This window comes from Camelus dromedarius, chromosome 16, assembly GCF_036321535.1.
Source record: "Camelus dromedarius isolate mCamDro1 chromosome 16, mCamDro1.pat, whole genome shotgun sequence".
NCBI classification, from domain to species: Eukaryota; Metazoa; Chordata; class Mammalia; order Artiodactyla; family Camelidae; genus Camelus; species Camelus dromedarius.
Window position 1 is genome coordinate 56,550,187 of NC_087451.1, and position 25,360 is coordinate 56,575,546.

A 25,360-nucleotide genomic window follows, 5' to 3' on the forward strand; every position below is an offset into this window, starting at 1 on the left:
AACTATGCAGCAAGTAACAGATTATACCCAGTTACATAAGGTCTAAATATATGTTTTAACTAACATTAACCTGATTAGGAAAAAGGATGTTCAGTGAAATTTGAATGCCTAATATATATCAGGCACTGGGAAAATGACATTTTTAGCTGTTTACTGTGGAAAATCTAATATTGCAATATTTAAACTAATACATATTCTATAGTGTGTGTGGGTAGGGAGGTGATTGGGTTCATTTGTTTATTTATTTTTAAGAGTGGTCCTGGGGGTTGAACCCAGGACCTTGTGCATGCTAAGCAAGCACTCTAGCACTGAGCTACATCCTCCCCCCATAGTAATTTTTTAGTTTATCTTTGGAATTATTTGCCAATAATAATTGTATCTTATAATTTTATTTTGCTTCAGAGATGTTTCTGTCCATTGGTTAGACAAATCTGATTACTAGATTGAATTAAGTAACCACTGGTTTTCCAAAGAGCTCCTGTAGTCCTTAATTTTTTTTTAATTAAGAGGATTAAATGTTTACGTATTTAAATATTAGCAGACATTATGACTTGAAAACATATTTTGAGTTGTTAGCTTAGTTTGCTAAGTATACAACTGATTATGTAATATCATCAAACCCTTATATAGCATTTACTGTGTAACAGATATGGTTCTAAGTGCTTTACATACATTATGACACTTAATTCTTACAACAACCCTATGAGGTTGGTATTGAAGTTATCCTCTGTTTTATAGGTAAGGGAAACTGGGACCTAGGGAAGTGAAATACATTGCCTAAGGTCAGTAGGTGGTAAATAGTGGAATTGGGCTCTGAACCAAAGCTGTCTGGCTCCCAAGTCTGTATTCTTAACATTTTACACCAACCCATCATCTCTCCATTATTGACTATTATATTTTTCAAGATAATATATATAATTCAGTTTATTTCAACTAATCGTTGTCGAGCACCAGCTCTTTGCCTTGCACTGTGCTAGGAGATTTAGAGCATTCAACAATGGGCAGGACACAGGTTTGCTAAGAGTTTTAGATTCTACAGGGTTCATTGGACACACAGGACTCGAACACAAAGCAGAGGAGTCATTCCCGCTGTAGTGAATAAGATTTGTCTAATCAGTGCACAATGCAGTAAATGCACAGCAGTGGAAAAGAACAAATTGTCATTAGGAAGTGGTGAGCAGAGCTCTAAACTTCTGTCATCTTTGACTCTTCTCAAACTTCCTCATGCTTCCAGGCCTCAGTTGCCCTGAAAATCCTGAGTTCCTTCACTCTTTCATCCCAAAATATTACAAACCTGCTAGGATCTTTTTTCTGGGGTATATTGGGTCTTATCTTTTAAACAAATGAGTACCATCCTACAGATAACATAATTGCATTACTTTATTCTGGCAACATTCAGACCAGGATTCTTCTGATCCTTTGGGGAAAAGATTTAGTTTGTCTCTTCTACCTAAAATAAGTAGTATGTTAAAAAGTTGAGAGACCAAAAGTCTTGAAATTTTGTGTTTTAAATGTTAGTCTTTTAAAAGCCAGGTATTTTTATTTTCAGATCATTTAGTTTATCAATTCTGTTTCTCTGTCTCATATTTGTAGTGTAGGAATAAATAAGAAAAAAAAAAAAGAATGTACCAGAAATGAAAAGATCCAATACAGACTGATACTTGGTGCATTGGATTAGTCTCTTTCAATCTCACAAAAACAATTTTACTTAATACTCAAATCCCCAGTCTTATCCAAATCCCAAAGCTTCAGTTGATATGAGGATTCAACATTTGCTCCCTTGAAGTTTCTCAAAATCCCTTTGTGTCCTTGCTTTTAAAACTTTTGCCTATTGGCATTTAATAGAATAATCATGATGGAAAGCAGGTTTCTTAGGTCAGTGTTATGGTTTGGTGGATATATCAGTAATTAACAAAGGGCACAGCCCACTTTATATGTAAAGTTTTTAATAGAAATTGCAGAACTGACTTAACTACGAGCTAAATGGTATTAAGTAATCTTTCTAGTTCCTCAACTAGATTATATCAGGCCTACAGTGTTGTAATCTCTGCTTGCCACCTCCAAAGCTCAGAGACTGCTTTTTTCCATAATCATCTACAATGATTAAACAAAGGGAGTAAGTGAAAAATCTGAACAAATGATTCACTAAATAATCTGAAATTTCAAAGGCATTGCAAGTATAACAGAGTTCAGTCTGGAGGCAAGAACCACACTTATTATTTGAATTAGGTGAATTTTATATGAAGAATTTTAAGCTATGTTTTTAGGTAATTAAAAGTATAAAAAGGGGATGCTGAGATGTTACAAATGTAGGAAATGCAGAAAGCCCTAGGAGTAATGATTCCTTTAAAGGGAAAAGGGAAGGACTTAAAACAGGCATTTAGAGAAGGGGTTGCCCTGTAGCGCTGAAATTCAGGCATTTCAGAAATGACTGGCCGGTGCTGGTGATTCTGAGGAGGGCGCAATGAAGCTGGTTCTATAAGTGCTGAGAAAACTGCAAACTGCATTTAGATGCTGGAAAGCGTCTGTAGCTACTGGAGTGTTACTGGGGTGATATTCCCTAGAACCACTACATACAGGAAGCCCCAGTTAAGCAGCAGGAAGCAAAAAGGAATGAACAGTCCCTTCCTCCTCCAGCCTTGCAGTTTTCCTCTGTCCCCCTATGGTGGCAAAGCCACACGTGGAGCAGCTTTAACTATAAGGAAGTTTGCAGAGCATCGTCACAGCATCACAGAGCTGAGGGCAGAAAGGAGGATGTGAAGCTGAGAGACAGTAACTTAACAGCTGGCACAGAGAAGCCCACAGCTTCCGAAATAGCCACCTTTAAATCCCCTGAATCTTTCCACACCATTCTTTACTTCCAGTTTCTTAATTTCATTCTCTCTTCGTGAGTTTTAGAGTCAGAGTTGCGTTTGTATTTCAGTTTTTATGTATGACTATAAACAAGCTATTTAACCTCATTTGTTTATTTTATAAATACCAATTTATTGAGATATGATTGACATACAAAAAGCTGTACATATTTAATATATATAACTTGATGACTTTGGAGATAAGTATACACCCATTACCACAATCAAAGCCATAAATACATCTGTTATTCCCAAAACTTTCCTCCTGTCCTCTTTTGTGTGTGTGTGCGTGATAAGAACACTATCTATCCTTTCAGTAAAGCTTTTAGTATACAGTATTGTTAACTATAGACACTATGATGTACAGCAGTTCTCTAAGACTTACTCATCTTGCATAACTGAAACTTTGTACTCTTTGACCATCACCTCCCCATTTCCCTTACCCACCAGCCCCTGGTAACCACTATTTGACTCTGCTTCTGCGAGTTTTAGATTCATCATATATATGGGATCATTTAGTATTTGCTCCTCCGTATCTGACTTATATAACTTATCATAATGTCCTTCAGGTCCATCCATGTTGTTACAAATGACATAATTTCCTTCTTTTTAAAGGCTAAATAATACTCCACTGTATGTAAATGGCACATTTCCTTTCTCTATCATCTGTTGGTGGACATTTGGGTTGTTTCCATGTCTTGGACATTGTGAATAATGCTGCAGTGAACATGGGAGTGCAAATCTCTTTGAGATCCTAAACAATATGCTACAAAAAAAAACCAATGGGTCATTGAAAATATCAAAGAGGAGAAAAAAAAGACACCTGGAGGAAAATGAACATGGAAACACAATGATCTAAAATCTATGGGTTGCAGCAAAAGCAGTTCTAAGAGGAAAGTTTATAGTGATGAAAGCCTACCTCAGGGAAAAAGAAAAATCTCAAATAAACAACCTAAACTTATACCTAAAGGAACCATAAAAAAGGAGAACAAGCAAAACCTACATCACAAATGAATTTTACCAAACATCTAAAGAAGAGTTAACACCTAATCTTCTCAAACTATTCTAAAAAGTTGCAGAGAGGAATGCTGCTGAACTCATTGTACAAGGCCATCATTACTCTCATACCAAAAACCAGACAAAGATACCAAAAAAAAAAAAAGAGAAAATTATAGGCCAATATCACTGATGGATATAGATGCAAAGATCTTCAACAAAATACAAGCAAACTGAATTCAACAATACATTAAAGGACCATATACCACGATACAGTGAGATTTATCCCAGGGATGTAAGGATAGTTTAATATCTGCAAATCAGTCAACATGATACACCATAGTAACAAATTGAAGAAAAAAAATATGATCATCTCAATAAATGCAGAAAAAGATTTTGACAAAATTCAACTTATGACAAAATCTCTCAACAAAGTGAGTATAGAGGGAGTGTAACTCACCACAATACAGGCTGTATGTGACAAACCTACAGCCAACATCACACTCAACAGGGAAAAGTTGAAAGCATTTCCTCTAAGAGCAATAACAAGACCATTATGCCTACTCTTGCCACTTTTATTCAACTATTGGAAGCCCTAGCACAGTAATCAGACAAGAAAAAGAAATAAAAGGCATGCAAATTGGAAGGGAAGAAGTAAAAGTGTCACCATTCGCAGATGACATGATACTATATACAGAACACCCTGAAGACTCCACCAAAAATCTATCAGAACTAATAAATGAATTAAATAAATTTATAGGATACAACATTAATATACATAAATCTGTAGCATTTCTATACACTAATAATGATCTGTCAGAAAAAGAAATTAAGAAAATCCCATTTGTAAGTGTAACGAAAATAATAAAATACCTAGGAACATTTTTAATCAGGAAGTGAAAGACCTGTACTCTGAAAACTATGGAACATTAATGAAAGAAATTGAAGGTGACACAAGTAAAAGATATTCTGTATTTATGGATTGGAAGAATTAATATTGTTTATTTAGCCACACTATCCAAAGTGATCTACAGATCCAATACAATCTCTATCAGAATACAATGGCATTTTTCACAGAACTAGAACAAATAAAATTTTGTATGGAACCACAAAAGATCCCAAATATCCAAAGCAATCTGGAGAAAGCAAACCAAAGCTGGAGGTATGATGCTCCCTGACTTCAGACTATACTACAAACCTAGAGTAATCGAAACAGCATAGTTCTGGCACAAAAACAGACACACAGATCAATGGAACAGAATAAAGAAAGAGGCCATAAAGAAACTCACCTATGGTCAATTAATCTATGACAAAGGAAGCAAAAATATGCAATGGAGAAAAGACAGTGTCTTCAATAAGTGGTGCTGTAAAACTGTCACTGGAGCAACAAGATGTCTTCCAAAGTGGCTGTATCATTTTGCTTTCCCAACAGCCATGAGTAAGTGTTTCTGTTGCTCCATGTACATTTCACCAGTATTTGGTGGTGCTGTTGCTTTGAATTATATCCATTCCAACAGATACGTAGGTTGGGCTATTTATTTACTTATTAAAAAATTTTTTATTGACATATAATCAATTCACAATATTAGATTCAGGTGTACAGGATAGTGATTCAATATTTTTATAGATTATACTCCATTAAAAGTTATTACAAAATAATAGCTCTAATTCCCTATGCTTTACAATGTATCTTTGTTACTTATCTATTTTATACATAGTAGTTTGTATCTCTTAATTCCATACTCCTAACTTGCCCCTTCCACCATCCCTTTCCCCAGTGGTAACCATTAGTTTGTTTTATATATCTGTGAGTCTGTTTCTGTTTTGCTATATACATTCATTTGTTTTATTTTTTAGATTCCACATATAAGTGATATCATATAGTATTTGTCTTTCTCTCTCTGACTTACTTCACTGAGCATAATATTCTCTAGATCTATCCATACTGATGAAAATGGCAGAATTTCATTTTTTCTGGCTGAGTAATATTCCATTATATATAATTCCATTATATATAATATATATAATATTATATATCCATTATATATAAAATATATAATGAATATTATATATTTGTTATATGTAATTAATTAATTGTAATTATTAATTAATTATAATCATTAATATATAATGAATATATATATCAATCATATATCACATCTTATTTATCCATTTGTCTGTTGGTGGACACTTGGGTTGCTTCCATATTTTAGCTATTGTAAATAGTGCCGCTATGAACTTTGGGGTGCATGCATCTTCTCAAATTAGTGTTTTTGTTTTTTCCAAGTATATACCTGAGAGTAGAATTGCTGAATTGTATGATAGTTCTATTTTTAGTTTTTAGGACCCTCCATACTATTTTCCATAGTGGCTGCATCAATTTACATTCTCACTAACAGTGTACAAGATTCCTTTTCTCCATAACCTTGCCAACATTTGTTATTTGTGGTCTTTTTGATGATGGCCATTCTGACTACTGTGAGGTGATAGGCCATTCTTGTTTTGATTTTCATTTCTCTAGTAATTAGCAATGTTGAGCATCTTTTCTTGTGCCTGTTGGCCATCCTTTGGGAAAATGTCTACTCAGGTCTTCTGCCCATTTTCTGATTGGGTTGTTTGTCTTGTTTTGTTTTTTGATATTGAGTTGTACATGATTATCTCAATAGTCACAGAAAAAAAATTTGACAAAATTTAGCATCCATTCATGATAAAAACTCTCATCAAAGTTGCTACAGGGGGAACATATCTCAAAATAATAAAGGCCATTTATGACAAACCCACAGCTAACGTCATACTCAGTGGTAAAAAGCCAAAAACATTTCCTCTAAATTCAGGAACAAGACAAGGGTTCCTGCTTTCAGCTTTTCTATTTAATGTAGTATTGGAAGTCCTAGCCACAGCAATTAGACAAGGAAAAGAAATGAAAGACATCCAAATTGAAAGGGAAGAGGTAAAATTGTCCCCATTTGCAGATGACATGATAGTCTATATAGAAAACCCTAACGTCTCCACCAAAAAATTATTAAAACTAATAAATGAATTCAATAAAGTTGCAGAATTACAAGATTAATACACAGAAGTATGTTGCTTTTCTGTACACTAATAGTGATCTATCAGAGAGAGAGAATTTAAAAAATTCCATTTAAAATTGCATCAAAAAGAATAAAACACCTAAGAATAAACTTAACCAAGGAGGTGAAAGATCTGTACTCTGAAAACTGTGAAACATTGATGAAGGAAATGTCATTGAAGATGACACAAAGAAAAGAAAGATATCCCATACTCTTGGATTGGAAGAATTAATATTGTTAAAATGGCCATACTACCCAAAACAACCTATAGATTTAATGCAATCTCCATCAAAATTCTCATGACTTTTTTCACAGAACTAGTACAAATAATCCTAAAATTAAATGGAGCCACAAAACCCCTGAATTTCTAAGGCAATATTGAGAAAGCAGAACAAAGCTGGTGGTGTCACGCTCCTTGACTTCAGACTACGTCCACATCCCCTCCACAATTTCTGAGAGTTCCCGAGGCATTACTTTCTTTCTTATGGTTCCCCCTGCTCTGTCTGGCTCTTGGGCTGTTTCCACCTTCCCTTGAAGCAACCCAGACACAAAACTCAGGTTCTTCAGGGTTTTCACAAGAAAGAAGGCCCACCCCCAAGGATTCTGAGTTTGGTAACTTAATGGAGAGTGATGCTATAGCAATATTCATTACTTCCTGACTAGATCTCTTCTCTCCCTTTTTTCCCCTAACTCCCTTTATGGTGTTAAAAAAAAAAAAAGTGCCCTTCTTTGTCTCTTGTCTTTGTGTAGTTGTTTTACATCCTTCTCTGGGCTTTTGGGGTTGCCAGTATGCATATCCCATATAGATACACCTATTGAAAGTTCACTGTCAAGGCATACTGACCACTTAAGTATCTGTCCCTAAGATAGAATTTTCTTCTATCAACTGCTAAGAAACTACAATTTATATTGTCACATTGTATGTAGCCATTTTCACGCAAATACTGTTTTTTTCTGGGTAGTAATTTCCCCAGGGATGAGAATTGATTCTTCATCATTCTGATCTTCGTAGTCCCTGCTTGAGAAGTGGTGGCCAATAAATTTTTATTGAAGAAATGAATGAGTGAATGCTTGCACTATATACGACATCAGTCTCTTTTAAAAAGAAGCAAATGTATTTCTTTAAACTAGGCATTCATGAATTTTAAGCAATTAATCCATTTTCTGTACAAGTGGAAACACAGACCATAGTTTCCTTGCCCAGCATATAACATTTATTAAGAAATGACAGAAGACGCTGTATCACAGATTCTAATTGAAAATAGCCGACAGGCAAGATCATTATGATCCAAAAAAAGGGAGATGGAGTCAGAAGTTGAAATATGGACGAGTCTAGGCTCCTTCTTAGAGGCTGAATGTTGGGTGAAGAGCTTCCATTCTTGCTGGTGATGTCTGAAGATGTCATGTGGCTATACTCTGTTGCTTTTGATGATGGAAAAATTTTTCAGGTAAAAAGAAGTTAAAAATAGATCATAAAGCAGGGGGAATTAGACTTGTGGACAGTTCACAAGGATAAACTCCACACTATGTCAGCAATTTTGAACCTGGAAAGAAAGTCAGAAATAGTATATCCAGAGCAATTTGATGATCAGCATGTGGGTTTGCAACATTTCTGTGTCCACAGTGGAAAGTCAAGATATTCATTGCAGGATGAAATCAGATAAAACTCATACATTTGGTAGCTCCCATAACAAAAGTCCAAATGGATGTTTAAGAACTTTCACTGTGGTCCATGGGTGGTTGAGGGGATAAATTGTTCAGAGATGCTGTATCCTGAGCAACTGAAAATGAGTAACCTGGTTTTTAGCAGGTGGGCTTGCAGCAGGTGGGCTCACAGCAGAGGCAGCAGGCTGGGCGGCAGCAGGACTGTCCACAGTAGGATGGGCGGCAGCAGGAGGCCTGGGCGAGGTACAGCTGGCAGCAGGTTGGTGGCGTGCAGCTCACCACACAGCAGGGAGGCAGGCAGGTGCCCTCCACGCGGCAGTCAGGGCGGCACCACCTGGTGCGGCAGCTCAGAGCTCCGCTGCCACCCTCCTGGCCACAGCCAATGCTACCACCAATGCCACAGCCAGTCTCACAGCTGCTGGTCTGGCAGCAGGTTGGCTGGGAGCAGGTTGGCTGGGAGCAGCTGGTCTGGCAGCAGGTTGGCTGGCAGCAGCTGGAGCCACAGTTCCCACCAGTAGAACAGATGGGAAATCCACTGAAGCTGGTGGAACAGCAGGCCATGGTGTCAGGAGTTGGGCTGAGAGTTGGAATGCTTGGAGGACTTTTGATGGTGACTTCTGTGTCAGGCCTTTTATATGTCTGGGCCAGCTGCTATTTGTAAAATTCTTAGCATATCTTCCTTGTTTTTATTTAAATTTGTTCCTCAGTGGTCCTCTGATTGGCTTACATTAAAATACTTACAATACACTATGAGCAACAGTTTAGAAATTACTTTGTTTTTATAGTTTCATTGGAATTCGTCATATCGGTCCTTTACTCTTTGGAATAAGCTTGTGGTTTCCCATGTTCAAAGAGACCTCCCATTTTAGTCCACGTCAATACCCTTGTTTTGTAGAGGTAGTTATTCCAGGTGACACTCTGTCCAGATCGCTAAGGCTAAGAGTAATTGTGCTTTTATTTTTAACTATTATTTTTTCCTTCTGGATATATAGACTGAATTCTCTTGAATTTGGGACATCAGGACATACACTGATCTAAAAATTACCTTTAGTCATGCATCATTAAAAGCTTCCAACTCATGTATTCCAACATCAAATTAAATTACCATCATAGTTCCTTTGATTTCAACCAATTTGAAATGTGTAAATATTTATTCATGTTCCAGGCCAGAAATATTTTCTTGTCAACCAAAGGATGTAGTATATTTAAAGGTATCCAGCACAGTGCTTAGCTTCTGGTAGAACCTTAATAAATGTTTATCGAATCTGATTTTGAATGGATGAAGTAAAAAGCATGATTCACAGATGCCTGTACCACTTATAAATGATTAAATAGAGTTTTCAAGCTGTTGTGCCTCTCATGAAGGAGTCCTTATTATTGTCAGAAGAGAATAGGAAATGCTGAAATTATTTTTACATTTAATAGTCAAACTAAGGCTCAGGAAAAAATATCCACAAGTGATGGTATTTTGAAGACTGCACCACCATCAACTTTATTCTCTTGTGTGTGATCTACCACTGCTACTAATTAAATGATAGAGGTAAGTGCTGGGAGTTTGTAAATATCTCAAAAAATACTTTTCTAAAAGTGTCCTATGTTTTGTTCTATTGTGTCTTGTATATTGTGCTCAAATACTTATTGGAGAATTGAAAAATTAAATGGTAAAGGGTATTTTTGGTTCAAATTGGGTTGCAAAGTGTAAAATACATAGTTGTTTCAGATTTTTGATGCACGTGTCTGACAAATGGTGATGGTGGAACTCACTAGGAATCTCCATAGCTGTTTGTTCTACTCTCATTTAGACCATAGAATATCTTTTTTTTTAACTTTTTAAAATTGAATTATAGTCATTTTACAATGTTGTGTCAAATTCCAGTGTAGAGCACAATTTTTCAGTTATACATGAACATACATACATTCATTGTCACATTCTCTTTCGCTGTGAATTTAGACCATAGATACATTTTATAAAAACTTACAGTAAATGGAGGTGAGTGTTAAGAGTTGAAACTTAGAGAGTAATCTGGGGATCAGTGGGAAGAATATAGTAGACTAAGTTATAGGAATTAAACCTAAATGTTCTTGGAAAATAGATAGTATCCGATAGACCGTAACTGGTAAATATTTTAAAATCTAGTCAGTAGGTAATACAATTTCTTTAGAGATGGAGTTTGCATGAAGGGGAACATCTAGTATATTAAGTGGAAGGAGCTTCAAAATGGTAGAAGTTCATCCAGGTAGAAATCCCATTTCTTTGATCAACCTGAAAATTTTAGGTAGAAATGGCTTTATTGGTTTAGACCTACTCATAATAGATTAGACCGGATAAGTATCTGAGTAATTGTAAAGATTATTGAATGCATGGAACATTTTATTAACGGATGGATTCAAGCATAATGTAATTTATATTTAATCTTTCTGGTTTGGACTTTATCTTTATGCCCTAGCAATATTATCAAAATGCAAATTCACTCTTCCTGAATTCCAGCTAAAGGTGGACAAGCTTGAAGGTAGAAGGAAGAAAATAACTCAGTTTGCTTTGCACATTTAAACATTTTATTTGACATTAGCAGAGGCTATGCAGGGAGAAAGCAGGTTTGAAAGTATGTGGGGGTCAAGAGACAGGAAGGAGACCAGAGATGCCACTTAAATGAAGAATTACTCCACTCTGGGGCCCTGATCAAGCAAGGCAGGATATCCAGATACTGTGGCCAATGCATGCTTTCAGTTGCTAATTCAAAACATCCAAGAGGGTCCTAAGGCTTTCATTTCTGAATGGCTTAGAAATAGCATGATACTCAGCATCCAGGTAAAATTGAACACTTCTTCAGAGATCAGCATAATTAAGCTCTGCTTCCCCTTTCATTCTTAAGTAATCAGCAACCTTGCTTTTAACAGGTGGGTTCACAGCAGATGCAGCAGGCTGGGCGGCAGCAGGACTGTCCACAGTAGGATGGGCGGCAGCAGGAGGCCTGGGCGAGGTACAGCTGGCAGCAGGTTGGTGGCGTGCAGCTCACCACACAGCAGGGAGGCAGGCAGGTGCCCTCCACGCGGCAGTCAGGGCGGCACCACCTGGTGCGGCAGCTCAGAGCTCCGCTGCCACCCTCCTGGCCACAGCCAATGCTACCACCAATGCCACAGCCAGTCTCACAGCTGCTGGTCTGGCAGCAGGTTGGCTGGGAGCAGGTTGGCTGGGAGCAGCTGGTCTGGCAGCAGGTTGGCTGGCAGCAGCTGGAGCCACAGTTCCCACCAGTAGAACAGATGGGAAATCCACTGAAGCTGGTGGAACAGCAGGCCATGGTGTCAGGAGTTGGGTTGAGAGTTGGTTTGTTAAGAGAAGTTTCTGAGTTTTGGCTTCACCTTCTACATCTGGCCTTTTATATATATGGCAGAGCCAGGTATTTAGCATGTTTCCTTGATAGCATTGCAAAGTCAGTCTCTGATTGGCTAATACTTGAATTGTTTAGAAAGTTATAAATAGCATTTTCAATAGCCTGCTTTGATCATTATTCAATTAAATCTCATTATGTTTCTTCTTTGCTCTTTGGATCAAGTGAAGGCTCATTATGAAAGCCAATCACATCAGCACCTCTTTCTGCAAGTCACATGACAGACTAGGCTCAGGCCAACCATTACCCTGGCTTGCTTTGTCATAGATGTCCTTTGATATCCTTTAGGCAGAGTTTATCTAAACTGAACATTCTCTTCCTAAGTGGTCACTCAGTTAAGGATCATGATTTGTAAACAATTTGTCCAGACTTGAAATGACTACCATTAGTGTCATCAAAACATAAGCTATCACCTGATTCATCAACATCAAAAGAAGTACACCCTCCTATGTTCCGTTTGTTCAAGTTACAGGATCCTCAGAGTTCTTACGAGTATTTTTGCCTTCAGTCATCAATGTACATATTTCCAGTTGAAACCCTTAATGACTTTTGCTTGTAGATTGTTTCCTGACTCGACTACAATCTGTACATTGACATCCATCAGTGACACTTGGGTTGTTTCCAACTTTTAGCTATTGTAATTAATCCTGCCAGGAACATAGATGTACAAATATCTCTTCAAGATCATGCTTTCAGTTCTTTTGAGTATATACCTAGTAGAATTGCTGAATCACGTGTAGTTCTATTTTTTATTTTTTTAGTAACAGCCATACTGTTTCCCATAGTGTATGTATCATTTACATTCCCACCAAGAATGCACAGAGGTTACAGTTTCTCCATTTCCTTGCCAACACTTGTTGGGTTTTTTGAGAGTAGTCATTCTAATGGATGTGAGGTGGCATGTCACTGTGGTTTTTGTTTGCATTTTCCTAATGATCATGATACCTTCGTATGTTTGTTGGCCATTTGTATATTTTCTTTGTAGATATGTCCATTCATGTCCTTTGCCCAATTTTTAATTGTTTTGTTGTTGTTCTTGTTGTTGAGTTCTTTATGTATTCTGTATATTAACCCTTTATCAGATATATGATTTGCAAATATCTTCTCCCATTCTGTAGATTGCCTTTTCATTTTGTTGTCTCCTTTGATGCAGAGAAGTTTTTAATTTCGATGTACTTCAGTTTATCTTTTTTTTTTCTTTTACTTTTGTTGCCTGTTCTTTTGGTGTTATATCCAAAAAATCATTATCAAATCCAATATCATGAAACTTTTCCTCTATGTTTTAAGAGTTTTATCATTTTTGCTCTTATGCTTAAGTCTTTGATCCATTTTAACTTTTGTAGATGTCTTAAGATAAAGGTCCAACTTCATTCTTTTGCATGTGGATATCCAGTTTTCCCAACACCATTTGTTGAAAAGACTGTCATTTCCTATTGAATGGTCTTGGCACCCTAGTTGAAAATCTTTTGACCATATATGTGAGGGTTATTTCTGGTCTCTGTATTCTATTCAATTTGTCTATATGTTTGCCTTTATGTCAGTACCATGCTGTTTTGATTGCTGTAGCTTTGTAGTATAGTTTGAAATCAGAAGTGTGATGCCTCCAGCTTTGTTCTTTTTTCTCAAGATTGCTTTGGCTATCCTGGCTCTTTTGCAGCTCCATACAAATTTTAGGATTGTTTGTTCTATCTCTGTGAAAAATATCATTGGATTTTTGGTAAGGATTGCCTTGAATCTGCAGATCACTTTGGGTAGTATGGACATTTTAACAATAGTAATTGTTTCAGCCATGAGCATGGAATACCTTTCATTTATTTATGTCTTCTTCAATTTCTTTCATCAATGTCTTACTGCTTTCAGTGTACAGATCTTTCACCTCCTTGATTAACTTTATTCTTAAGTATTTTTTTTGATGCTATTGTAAATGAGATGTTTCTTTAATTTCCCTTTCTGATAGATTGTTGTTAGTGTATAGAAATGCTATTGATTTTATATATTGATTTTTATCCTGCAGCTTTACTAAATGCATTGTTAGTTGTAACAGTTTTTGTTTTGGGTTTGTTTTTTTTTTTTTGGTGGAGTCTAGGGTTTTCTATATGTAATATGTCATTTGCAAATAGACAATTTTACTTCTTTCTTTCTTATGTAGATAACTTTTACTTCTTTTTCTTTCCTAATTACTCTGGCTAAGACATTCAGTACTATGATAAATAGAATAGGTAAATGTGGGCATCTTTTTCTTGTTCCTGATCAATAGGAAAAGTTTCAGTCTTTCACTGTTGAATATGATGTTAGTGTGGGCTTTTCATATATGGCTTTTATTATGCTGAGATTGTTTCTGCATCTATTGAGATAACCAAGTGTTTCCCTCCTTCATTCAGTTATGTGATGTATTACATTGATTAGTTTTCATATGTTAAACCATTCTTGCATTCTAGGATAAACTTCCATTTAGTCATGGTATATAATCCTTTTAAACATACTGTTGAATTCTGTTTAATAATATTTTGTTGAGAATTTTAAAATCAATATTCATCAGGGATATTCGTCTATAATTTTGCTTTCTTGTAGTGTCTGTCTGGCTTTGGTATCAGAGTAAATCTAACCTTGTAGAATGAGTTTGGAAGAATTCCTTCATCTTCAGTATTTTTTTTTTTTTTTTGAAGAGCCTGAGGAGGATTGGTGTTACTTTGTCTTTAAATATTTGATAGAATTCACCAGTGAAGCCTTCTAGTACTGGGATTTTTGTTGTTGTTGTTGTCGTTGTTGTTGTTGGAATGTTTTATTACTGATTCCATCTCCTTGTTAATTATAGATCTGTTCAGATTTTCTATTTCTTTATGATTCCATTTCAGTAAGTTGAGTGTCTCTAGGCATTTATCAGTTTCATCTAAGCTATCCAGTTTGTCAGCCTATCCTATGCATATTACTCATTCTTTTAAATAGCTGTGTAGTATTCCAGAGTAAGATCATACCACACTTTATTCAATCATCCTCCTATTGATGAAACCCTCAAATGTTTTAGTTTGTGCTTTCGGATTTAAGAAAATCAGAGAATTTTAAGCTGAAAGGGACTCTTTAAAAGGGCCCAGCTTTAGGTGATTGTGAATGGTCATGTGATGTAGGGGACTGAACTCTCAAAGGAGAGCTAATTAAGTTAATTAAACTAAATAGGCTTCTCAAACTAGGTCTACTTTTAAGTGACTATGTGACCTCAGAAAAGTCACTTAATCCCCTCTGAACACCCGTTTATTCATTGTAAAATGAGATAATCTCTCAGACACGTTTGGAGCTAAAATCATGTAATTGCCCTACCAGGTCTTTCATTCCTTAAGGGCATGATCTGTCCATGTCTGTTCACACTGATAGCCTACATAGTGCTTTCTGTACCATCTTACGTGTAGTTGCTCAGTAAATGCTCATTGAATAAAAGAGGGAATGGATGATTAGCAGTATATGGTAATAATGAATAGGCCAATTTGCATTTTACTAAAGTCACATGTCATTTTATTATTTTTTTTCTCAGCAGGAGCTATTAAGGGGCGATACCTAAAAGTATCAGTAGTTAGAATCAAAGGGGCAAGAGGACAAAATGTGTCTCTACTTCTGTTCTGTTGTTCAAGGATGTCTTCTGGATTAGATCAAGTCTCTTGATATGCCAGGGAAAATGATTCTTTGCTTACGTGTTACCCTTTATTCATGCCCTTTCTTGATTTTCATTAACCCTTGAATGAATAAAGCATTGTAATTTTAACCAATGTGATATTCTTAATAAAGAAGAGTACTTTCAGTCTCCTCCAGCTCTAAGTACAAGAAACTATGATTAATCTTGATTCTTGTCCCAAAAAATCACCCATATTTAGGACACTTCCCCTTCTTCTCCCCTACTTGTGCTTAAAGGTACCAAAATCCATTGTATATCTGTATTACATATAAATGCATGTATACGTATAATAAGTATGCATGTATTTCTGTTAACATTTTAACCCAAAGTAGATACGTTGATTCTAAAACTAGGACAAAATAGCTATTATCCTCACTTCCAGTTTAGAAGCCGGGGGAAATTTTTTTGGTGTAAAAATCTCCATCTAAGTGAAAGTATATTTCCTCAGCGAGCCTTTCCCAACTTACAGTTCACTTGCTTTACTCTGTAAGATGACATGTAAGAGGGTGATCTATTGGTGTGCATTACCACTGTTTGAAGATTGCCTGAAAGAGAATATTCCTCTTACAGACATGACAAAATAAGTCATATTCTGGCTCTAGATTCAGAGGTCCTGACACCTGTAACTTCCTGGTTATGAAAACGCTGTGTGAGGTAGGGGTGCGGCCCATGCCGACTGGAGGCCTGTGTAACCACCTCTGCTGTGTTTTTTTATGGGGATTAACCTCCCCTGGATTTGATCATGTTTCCTAACATGGTATAAGAATCACAGTGTGGGGTATCAAAACTGGATTAGAATCTTACTGTGTGACTTCCTCTGAAATATACATCATGAGCAGACTCAAAGAAGAAAAAGAGACTTGTTTGCTGTACCAAAGATAGAGTTTATTAAACCTCGGTATATTATTCCCCTATCATAGGAAATGCAGTTTGCAAGATGGTGGAGTTTAGGAGATGAATGTTTCTGAGAAGGACAGATGGTTCTGCCTCAGCCTTGGAAGCACTGGGCCGTGGAGAAGATGCTTGCTGAAGTCTGATCCTGAGGCAAGTTGGTTTTCACATTTCTTAGGTCAAACTTATACCTTGGCAGCTTCAGCGGAGCGCTCAAGATCTTTTTAGCATTGAATGGAATCAGACAGGTCTGTGAGGCCCAAATATTTGGTAAACCTTCAAAAAAGAGTCGAATAAAAATTCAAGAACTTGTTAGTGGTCCAGGGGTGATTGAGGAGATTATTAGTTCATGGACTGAGCTGGAAGTTGAAATTTCAAGTTGAAAATCAGAAACCTGACTTTTAGCAGGTGGGCTCACAGCAGATGCAGCAGGCTGGGCGGCAGCAGGACTGTCCACAGTAGGATGGGCGGCAGCAGGAGGCCTGGGCGAGGTACAGCTGGCAGCAGGTTGGTGGCGTGCAGCTCACCACACAGCAGGGAGGCAGGCAGGTGCCCTCCACGCGGCAGTCAGGGCGGCACCACCTGGTGCGGCAGCTCAGAGCTCCGCTGCCACCCTCCTGGCCACAGCCAATGCTACCACCAATGCCACAGCCAGTCTCACAGCTGCTGGTCTGGCAGCAGGTTGGCTGGGAGCAGGTTGGCTGGGAGCAGCTGGTCTGGCAGCAGGTTGGCTGGCAGCAGCTGGAGCCACAGTTCCCACCAGTAGAACAGATGGGAAATCCACTGAAGCTGGTGGAACAGCAGGCCATGGTGTCAGGAGTTGGGCTGAGAGTTAGGTTGCTTGAAGAAGTTTTTGAGTTTTGTTAATGACTTCCACACTGGGCCTTTTATAAGCCTTGACCAGCTATTATTTACATAATTCTTAAAGCCCCTTCCTTGTTTGTTTTAAAATAACTTGTCTCTGAATGGTCATTGGCCTATCCCTGAGTTATTTGTTCAACCTCTGAAAGCTTTTAAAAGTTAATTTTATTTGGCCTTCAATTAGGATTCTTCACCATGGTCGAGTAGTCATTAGCATTCACTGGTTATATAACCCCTAATTCCACATATTTGTTAAAATTTGCTCATTGCCCAAAGAATAATTAACTGAAGCCTCACCTTTAAGGAGTGTCAATATTACTCAGTGTTGACCCTTGTAATTGAATTCTTGGGTCTCACATGACAGTTTAATTCCCACTAGCCAGAGCTGACTGCTGCTTTTCTCATCTTCACCTTGACTGTGAAGCTGGCCAGAAGGGGATGCTTTCCTTAGGGCTAGAAAATGTGGGTGAATTGCTACTGATGATGTTTTTGGAGTACTTATTAAGTGTCCAAATGTTTCTGAGACTTTGCATGTATCAATTCATTTAATTTTCACAGCACGTCGATGGGGGAGGTACCACTGCTGTCCCACCATCAATGGGAGAAAACTGAGCCACAGATTAAAGTAATTTGTCCAAGTTCACACTAACAAGTGGTGAATCTGAAATTTGAATCCACGTCTTCTGACCCCAGACTAAATTCTTTTAACCAGATAGTCAATTCCCTCTTTTCCATGTAAGCAGTTGTTTTAGGGAAAATCAATGGGTGAAAAACAAGATGTGACAATTTGCCCACTTTCTTAGAATTTTTTAGAGTGAAGGGAAGAAAGGCAGAGCTTAGGATGAGTAATAACACCAGTGATTCATTAGGGACTTCTCTGGAGACCTTGTTTTTTAAACTGCATATAAGCACACTTCAAGGAAATCTCAAGTGCTAAAAAAATTTAACCTACTTAACTTGTGACTTCATCTGATCATTGATCTCAGGATTTTCTATAGATTTGGATGTTCTTAACTGCATAAAAAGTATACTTTTTTTTTAGAAAGTACACTCTTAGTATATTAATACTGGAGTATGTGATACTATCGTGCCTTAGAACTTCAGTGTGTGGTTTATTCCAGATGTTAGAGAGTAATTCAATTAACTGGAAAGTTTATATTAGCCCAGTGAGGCAACTGACGTGGGTGAGATTGAAGGTTTTGGCTAGGTACCATGAAAGCTGACCTAGCCTCCAGGGAGTATGGCCTCTTACAGGGAATGGAAGTCAAAATGCCACTTACAGGGTTTAAATCAGAACACCAAATGTTCGTTGTGCCTCTCTGGAAATGACAGTTTTGAGTTACTCTTGCTGTGTCTGAATTAAGCATTTTCAAATCCCACATCGAATTTGGTATGTTTCTTTGTGAATATTTTGCTTCTTTTCCTTAAGCAACTCTACAACACAGATTCTTTGATTAGCTTTTTTTCCCCCCCCACCTTGGATGTTTGAAATGTGTAGCTTTGTCATTATTATGATCTCAGGGGCTATTTACTTCATAGTGAAATTCAGCAGTAATCATTGATACTAAAAAGATTTTTCTCCCCTTGCAAAAAGTTCCAATGTTTGAGGAATTGAAATGCATGTTGATTAGGGCACTGGAGATAGTAGCACCGCGTATCCCATTTCTACTTCTGTGCGTTTCTGCTGTGGCGACATCTCCCTCAGTGCAAAATTAAACTCAGTTTTCATGTTTCTGGTCTTTGGTTGCCCTTAAAGAATTATTAAGAGTAAGGTTTATTTGTCAGGATTTTCCAGAGAGACAGAAATGATAAGATATATATGTATATACATATATAGAAAGGGGTTTATTATGCAATTATGGAGGCTGAGAAGCCCTGTGACCTGCTGTCTAAAAGCTGAAGACCCAGGAAAACCAATGGTGTAGTTCTAGTCCAAACTTGAAGGCCTGAGATCCTGGGGAGCCAATGGTGTGAGTCCTAATCCAAGTCCAGAGGCCCCAGAACCAGGGGTGTCATGCTCGAGAGCAAGAGGAGATGGATGTGCCAGCTTGAGCAAGAGAGAGAATTTGTCATTCCTCTGCTTTTGTGTTCTGCTCAGACCTCAGTGGATTGGACAGTGCCCACCCACATGCGTGAGGGTGATCTTTACTCGGTCCAAGGATTCAAATACTAGTCTCTTCCAGAAACTCCCTCACCAATACACCCAGAAATGTTTTACCAGCCATCTGAGGACCCCTTAGCAGTCAAGTTGATACATAAGATTAACCATCACAAGGTATGACACTTACATTTGAGAATTCTACTCCTCTGCCACAGAATGAAAGCTAATCTGAACATTTCCTTACCTCCTCTAAATAAATCAAGAGTAAAGTTTAACCAGAATCTCTCCTCCTACCACTTAAATCCACTTCTTCTTGATTGATTGTCACACAAATAGAGTAAGAAGTTATAATCATTTATGATGTTTCCCTATGTAGATTTTCTATCTTGGATATCTCTATCTGCAGTCTTCTTTGGAGAAAAAAAAATGCCAATACCTTTCCATTTAAAATGTTCTTTTAACTACTGTATTTATTTTCTTTGGGTTTCGTTACTTCATTTAAGCAATGGGTGTGCAGACCATACCAGAACCATAAAATGTGTTTTTCTGTTATTCTTGAATGTTTGCCTTCTGTTCACAGATATTAATGTTTTGAGTTATTTTTCCTTAAGAGTTCAGGGTTCCAGTTTTCTAATTATGAGTTTAGGGAACTCTTCCAATTTCTTAAACTCCATTTTACCAGTTTTCTAATTCAGTTGCATCTGCCTCACTTAGATTCCTGAGAGATAAGACATGGTTGAAGTACCAATCAAATGACCAACCATTCCTACCCAGGGCTCCTGTGCTTCTGTTCTGGGCTCCCATCCTAGTGACGAAGGCTGGATAACTTCTAAACTTCAAGGACCTCATCTCATTCTCAACTTTTTATCCTAAGCCAACTAAAAAGATCCTTCTCTTTTCTCCTGAATGCCAATCAGCTCTTTTTGGTGCTTCTGAGCTGAAGCCCTTCTAAGTAAAAGGTGCAAGCAATCTAAGTCTTCCCAACCTAATGGGAGATGACAGAATGGTATGACTGGTAGAGTGTTGACCAAGTTTTGGAGCTGTTGTGTGTGAATGTATAGATTGTGCCCTGATGGGAGACTCTGTCCACTCAGAGGAAGGAAAATCTGTCTTTACACAAAGATCTATAGTCTCAACTAGTGGTGTGTTCCTCTGCTGTGTCTACCCAAAGGTGGTGCCTTTGTCCAATTCTTGAAAGTTGTGCTAATGGAGACCCAGCCCTTTGATTAATTGTTTAAAAAATTGAGGTGAAATTCACATAACATACAATAAACCATTTTATTTTTTAAACATTTTTTCTTGACTTATAGTCATTTTACAATGTTTTGTCAAATTCCAGTGTAGAGCACAATTTTTCAGTTATACATGAATATACATATATTCATTGTCACATTCTTTTTTGCTGTGAGCTACCACAAGATCTTGTATATATTTCCCTGTGCTATACAGTATAATCTTGTTTATCTATTCTACATTTTGAAATCCCAGTCTGTACCTTCCCACCCACCCCCTTGGCAACCACAAGTTTGTATTCTATGTCTATGAATTTGTTGCTGTTTTGTATTTATGTTCTTTTTTTTTTTTTTAGATTCCACATATGAGTGATCTCATATGGTATTTTTCTTTCTCTTTTTGGCTTACTTCACTTAGAATGACATTCTCCAGGGACATCCATCTTGCTACAAATGGTGTTATGTTGTCTTTTTATGGCTGAATAGTATCCCATTGTATAAATATACCACATCTTCTTTATCTAGTCATCTGTTGATGGACATTTAGGCTGTTTCCATGTCTTGGCTATTGTAAACAGTACTGCTATGAACATTGGGATGCAGGTGTCTTTTTGAAGTAGGGTTCCTTCTGGATATATGGCCAGAAGCAGAATTATTGGGTCATATGGTAAGTCTATTCCTAGTCTTTTGAGGAATCTCCATATTGTTTTCCACAGTGGCTGCACCAAACTGCATTCCCACCAGCAGTGCAGGAGGGTTTCCTTTTCTCCACAGCCTCTCCAGCATTTGTCATTTGTGGACTTTTGAATGATGGCCATTCTGACTGGTGCGAGGTGATATCTCATCGTAGTTTTGATTTGCATTTCTCTGATAATTAGTGATATTGCGCATTTTTTCATATGCCTATTGATCATTTGTATTTCTTCATTGGAGAATTGCTTGTTTTACAATAAACCATTTTAAAGTCTACAATTGTGTGGCATTTAGTGCTCACCGTGTTGTGCAACTGCCATAACTCTCTCCAGTTTCACAACTTTTTCATCACCCCAGAAGAACAGCTAATGACATTTAAGTAGTTGTTCCCATTCTCCTCCACCTCTAGCCTTTGACTCACCACTTTGATTTTTATGACCAAAGATTTCATCCAGAATGGAAATTCCCTTATGTATCTTTTGTTTAATCCTTGCTTCATTCTAGAACTCTCTGTCTGGAGATCAGATAGTGGATGCCAGCATCATGTTCATATAAAGCCATCCCTGCAATGGACATTTTATTTTTTTGTTCACGATACATGAGAGAATTGTGTAGTCATTATAAAAACATCAGCTGAAATTCTTCTTCATCATTTTCCAAAGATTATTTTGAGGAAGAATAGTGTTAGTTGTTGACAGGATGTTACTTGGTAATAAGTGAGTAGAGAATTCCATGATTAAATCAGCTTGGGAGTGATAGTTGTAGATAGTCCCTATATTCTGATACGCTGTATAAACCTTCTATATGGTAATAATACATGCAACATTATTCAGCCATTGAAAATTTTTCCCCTTTGGGAATCTGAAGGGTCTAATTGACAGTGTGTCACTTGTTTAAGAAATGATCTACTAGTATATGCATGGAAGAGATATTGCAGTTCTCTCGCTTTTCAGATTAGAATCAGGTACCTGGCAGGTAAAGAGACTTGCTCAAGAGTTCATGGATTGTTAGTTACAAAGTGGGGACTAGAGCTCAGGATGCCTTTAAATCTTATATTAATAACTATCTTTCCTATTTTGTATTACCCTTTTAATGCCCTTGATGATTGAAAGAATGGTCCACAGAATTATGTATGAATGAAATGAGTGGGGTTCGCAATACCTCAAGAAGCTAAATGACATAAAAGTCCTTTCTGTAAAATCAGTTTCCATATGTGAGGACTTCAGGAAGTAGTTCCAAAATACTGATGCATTCTTTTAATCATATATTTTGGCTGCAGAATATTGGATCATTTAATGGCAAAACAAATGAAAACCACCTTTTAAAGGCCATTATGAAAAGCACAGTAATAAGGAAAAACCATACTGCCACATTTGTTGAGATTTTGAAAACTCCCAGTACCGCAATATCAATAGCAAATACCAAAGAAAAGATAGCTCCAACAATGACTTCATCACTGACGAATAAAAAATTTTATTAAATCCACAACCCAATGAGCTGTTGAAACATTTCAGATGATATATATAGAGAAGTATTACACATCCCTTTTCACAGTGTAGGACTTCTGTTGCTATCCAGGTTTATGAAATATTTTATAAATTTCCATCTTAGGGAATTTACATAGCCATGTGACATGAGGTTGCAAGCTGGGTTATGGGTATTAGAGCTCAGAAGTTTGTTGGGACTCTACATTGGCTAATTTTGCAGTGCCACTTTCTCAGAATTCCCATCAGAAGGTTTTCAACAGGTGGGCTCACAGCTGGTGGGCTCACAGCATGTGGGCTCACAGCAGCAGCAACAGCAGGCTGGGCGGCAGCAGGACTGTCCACAGTAGGATGGGCGGCAGCAGGAGGCCTGGGCGAGGTACAGCTGGCAGCAGGTTGGTGGCGTGCAGCTCACCACACAGCAGGGAGGCAGGCAGGTGCCCTCCACGCGGCAGTCAGGGCGGCACCACCTGGTGCGGCAGCTCAGAGCTTCGCTGCCACCCTCCTGGCCACAGCCTGTGGTACCACCGATGCCACAGCCTTTCTTGCAGCCACTGGTCTGGCAGCAGCTGGTCTGGCAGCAAGTTGGCTGGGAGCAGCTGGTCTGGGAGCAGCTGGTCTGGCAGCAGGTTGGCTGGGAGCAGGTTGGCTGGCAGCCGCTGGTCTGGCAGCAGGTTGGCTGGGAGCAGCTGGTCTGGCAGCAGGTTGGCTGGGAGCAGCTGGTCTGGGAGCAGCTGGCCTGGCAGCAGGTTGGCTGGGAGCAGCTGGCCTGGCAGCAGGTTGGCTGGGAACAGCTGGTCTGGGAGCAGGTTGGCTGGGAGCAGCTGGTCTGGCAACAGGTTGGCTGGGAGCAGCTGGTCTGGCAGCAGCTGGCCTGGCAGCAAGTTGGCTGGGAGCAGCTGGTCTGGCAGCAGGTTGGCTGGGAGCAGCTGGTCCGGGAGCAGGTTGGCTGGCAGCAGCTGGAGCCACAGGTCCCACCAGTGGAACAAGTGGGAAATCCACAGAAGCTGGTAGAGCAACAGGCCATGATGTCAGAAGCTGGGCTGAGAATTGGGGTGCTTGGAAAAGTTTCTGAGTTAGGTCTGCTTGTTCCCCCTGGACCTTTTATAGGCCTTGGCCAGTTCCTGTGTTTGTGAGGGACAGCATTTTTATCTTATTACTCTTTAAACAAGCTTTTCCAGGGCCCTCCAATTGTTCAAATACTAAGTTATTTCAAATATATCTCCAAATTGGTTTTTCCTTTTGCTCAGCTAATACTCATCAAATGTGTTTGTCCTTGATAGAAATATTGACATTTCATTTTTAAACAATGTCTTGGCCTTTGTTTTGCACTTACGATCACATCACTTTTCACTCAGAAGACAGTGTGACCTTGGGGTCATATTTACCAAAACTTCAGTCTCCAGAATAAAATTATGAACGATTGATAGTCCTTCATGTAAGGAGTCTCTCTATTTTGGGGGATTATTACAATTATAGTTTCTACAATCAACCATATAGAGACTCTGATAAAATCCACTTTCATAGGAATTCATAGATCTTTCCAGAAATTGGATCTCTCTAATTTCTATGCTCTCTCTTGGACTTCACACATTCAGACTTGAGGAAATATTTATCACTGAGGAGGGTATATGGAACAAAACCTGCTCCATTCCAATTTACTGTGGATATTTTGTTAGCACAAATTTAAAATTTTAAAGGGTTAAAATTCATATCCAGTAATTAGTAAAAAAAATCACAAAAAATTTTAAGTGTAATTGACATTTCTCTGTGATGGATAAAAATCACTACTGTATGGATTATCTAGATAGAAATTTCTCAAAGGTAGGATTCACTTTCAATTTACATCATTTTATATAGCTAACCTTGTTTCCTATGAAAGGATAGTATCAGACAGAAGAGCAAGACAGTTGAATTTCTGAAGGGGAACCAATAAAAGAAAGAGTAGGGTTTGGGAACTACTTTTTCTGGATCACATCATAAGGCAGGTTAGGGAATAGATGATCAAATATCATTCAGTAGGTATAAGTGCAAAGAGATTAAGATAAATTTCAGCAAAATAAAAATCAAAACCACCAGGAGGTGGTTGCTCAACGAAAGAACATGATTTTCCATTAGAAGTTTAGGGTTACATAGGAGGAAATGAAAAAAGTGGTAACCAAAAAATACATGATTGCTACTTGTGGTAGGTTTATTCTTGCCTTCCAACCATGAGTAGAAGCACATAGTTAGCTTTTATGAGGTGGAGGTATTGGTTTGGACAGTGATAAAATTACCTTAGAGTGTGAATCATGCCCCTGTCAATAAAGATGGTCATGTCCTACAGTAACCATGATGGCAGGTATGAAGTTCAAAGATGGTCGAAGGAATCACCGAATGTTGGAGATCAAAAACTTAATAAATCATCTTGTCCAACCATTTAATTTTATAGGTGTAGAAACTGACATCATTCTTTTTAAAA

General features: G+C 37.9%; 4 protein-coding genes across 4 annotated transcripts; all 4 read right to left on the reverse strand.

Annotated features, from left to right (window-relative positions):
* Positions 1–8,105: 8,105 nt before the first annotated feature.
* On the reverse strand, positions 8,106–9,177 carry LOC105085234 (keratin, high-sulfur matrix protein, B2A). Its single transcript, XM_010975468.3, has one exon. It carries the CDS (start codon positions 9,143–9,145, stop codon positions 8,723–8,725), a length of 423 nt encoding a protein of 140 aa, XP_010973770.2. The 5' UTR covers positions 9,146–9,177; the 3' UTR covers positions 8,106–8,722.
* Positions 9,178–11,117: 1,940 nt separating this feature from the next.
* On the reverse strand, positions 11,118–11,926 carry LOC105085235 (keratin, high-sulfur matrix protein, B2A-like). The gene has a single exon (XM_064496062.1). It carries the CDS (start codon positions 11,881–11,883, stop codon positions 11,476–11,478), a length of 408 nt encoding a protein of 135 aa, XP_064352132.1. The 5' UTR covers positions 11,884–11,926; the 3' UTR covers positions 11,118–11,475.
* Positions 11,927–16,328: 4,402 nt separating this feature from the next.
* Positions 16,329–17,399, reverse strand: LOC105085236 (keratin, high-sulfur matrix protein, B2A). Its single transcript, XM_031468138.2, has one exon. It carries the CDS (start codon positions 17,335–17,337, stop codon positions 16,930–16,932), a length of 408 nt encoding a protein of 135 aa, XP_031323998.2. The 5' UTR covers positions 17,338–17,399; the 3' UTR covers positions 16,329–16,929.
* Positions 17,400–22,954: 5,555 nt separating this feature from the next.
* LOC116157724 (keratin, high-sulfur matrix protein, B2A-like) lies at positions 22,955–23,961 on the reverse strand. Its single transcript, XM_031468134.2, has one exon. The coding sequence runs from the start codon at positions 23,924–23,926 to the stop codon at positions 23,156–23,158; it is 771 nt and encodes a 256-aa protein (XP_031323994.2). The 5' UTR covers positions 23,927–23,961; the 3' UTR covers positions 22,955–23,155.
* Between the last annotated feature and the right edge of the window lie 1,399 nt (positions 23,962–25,360).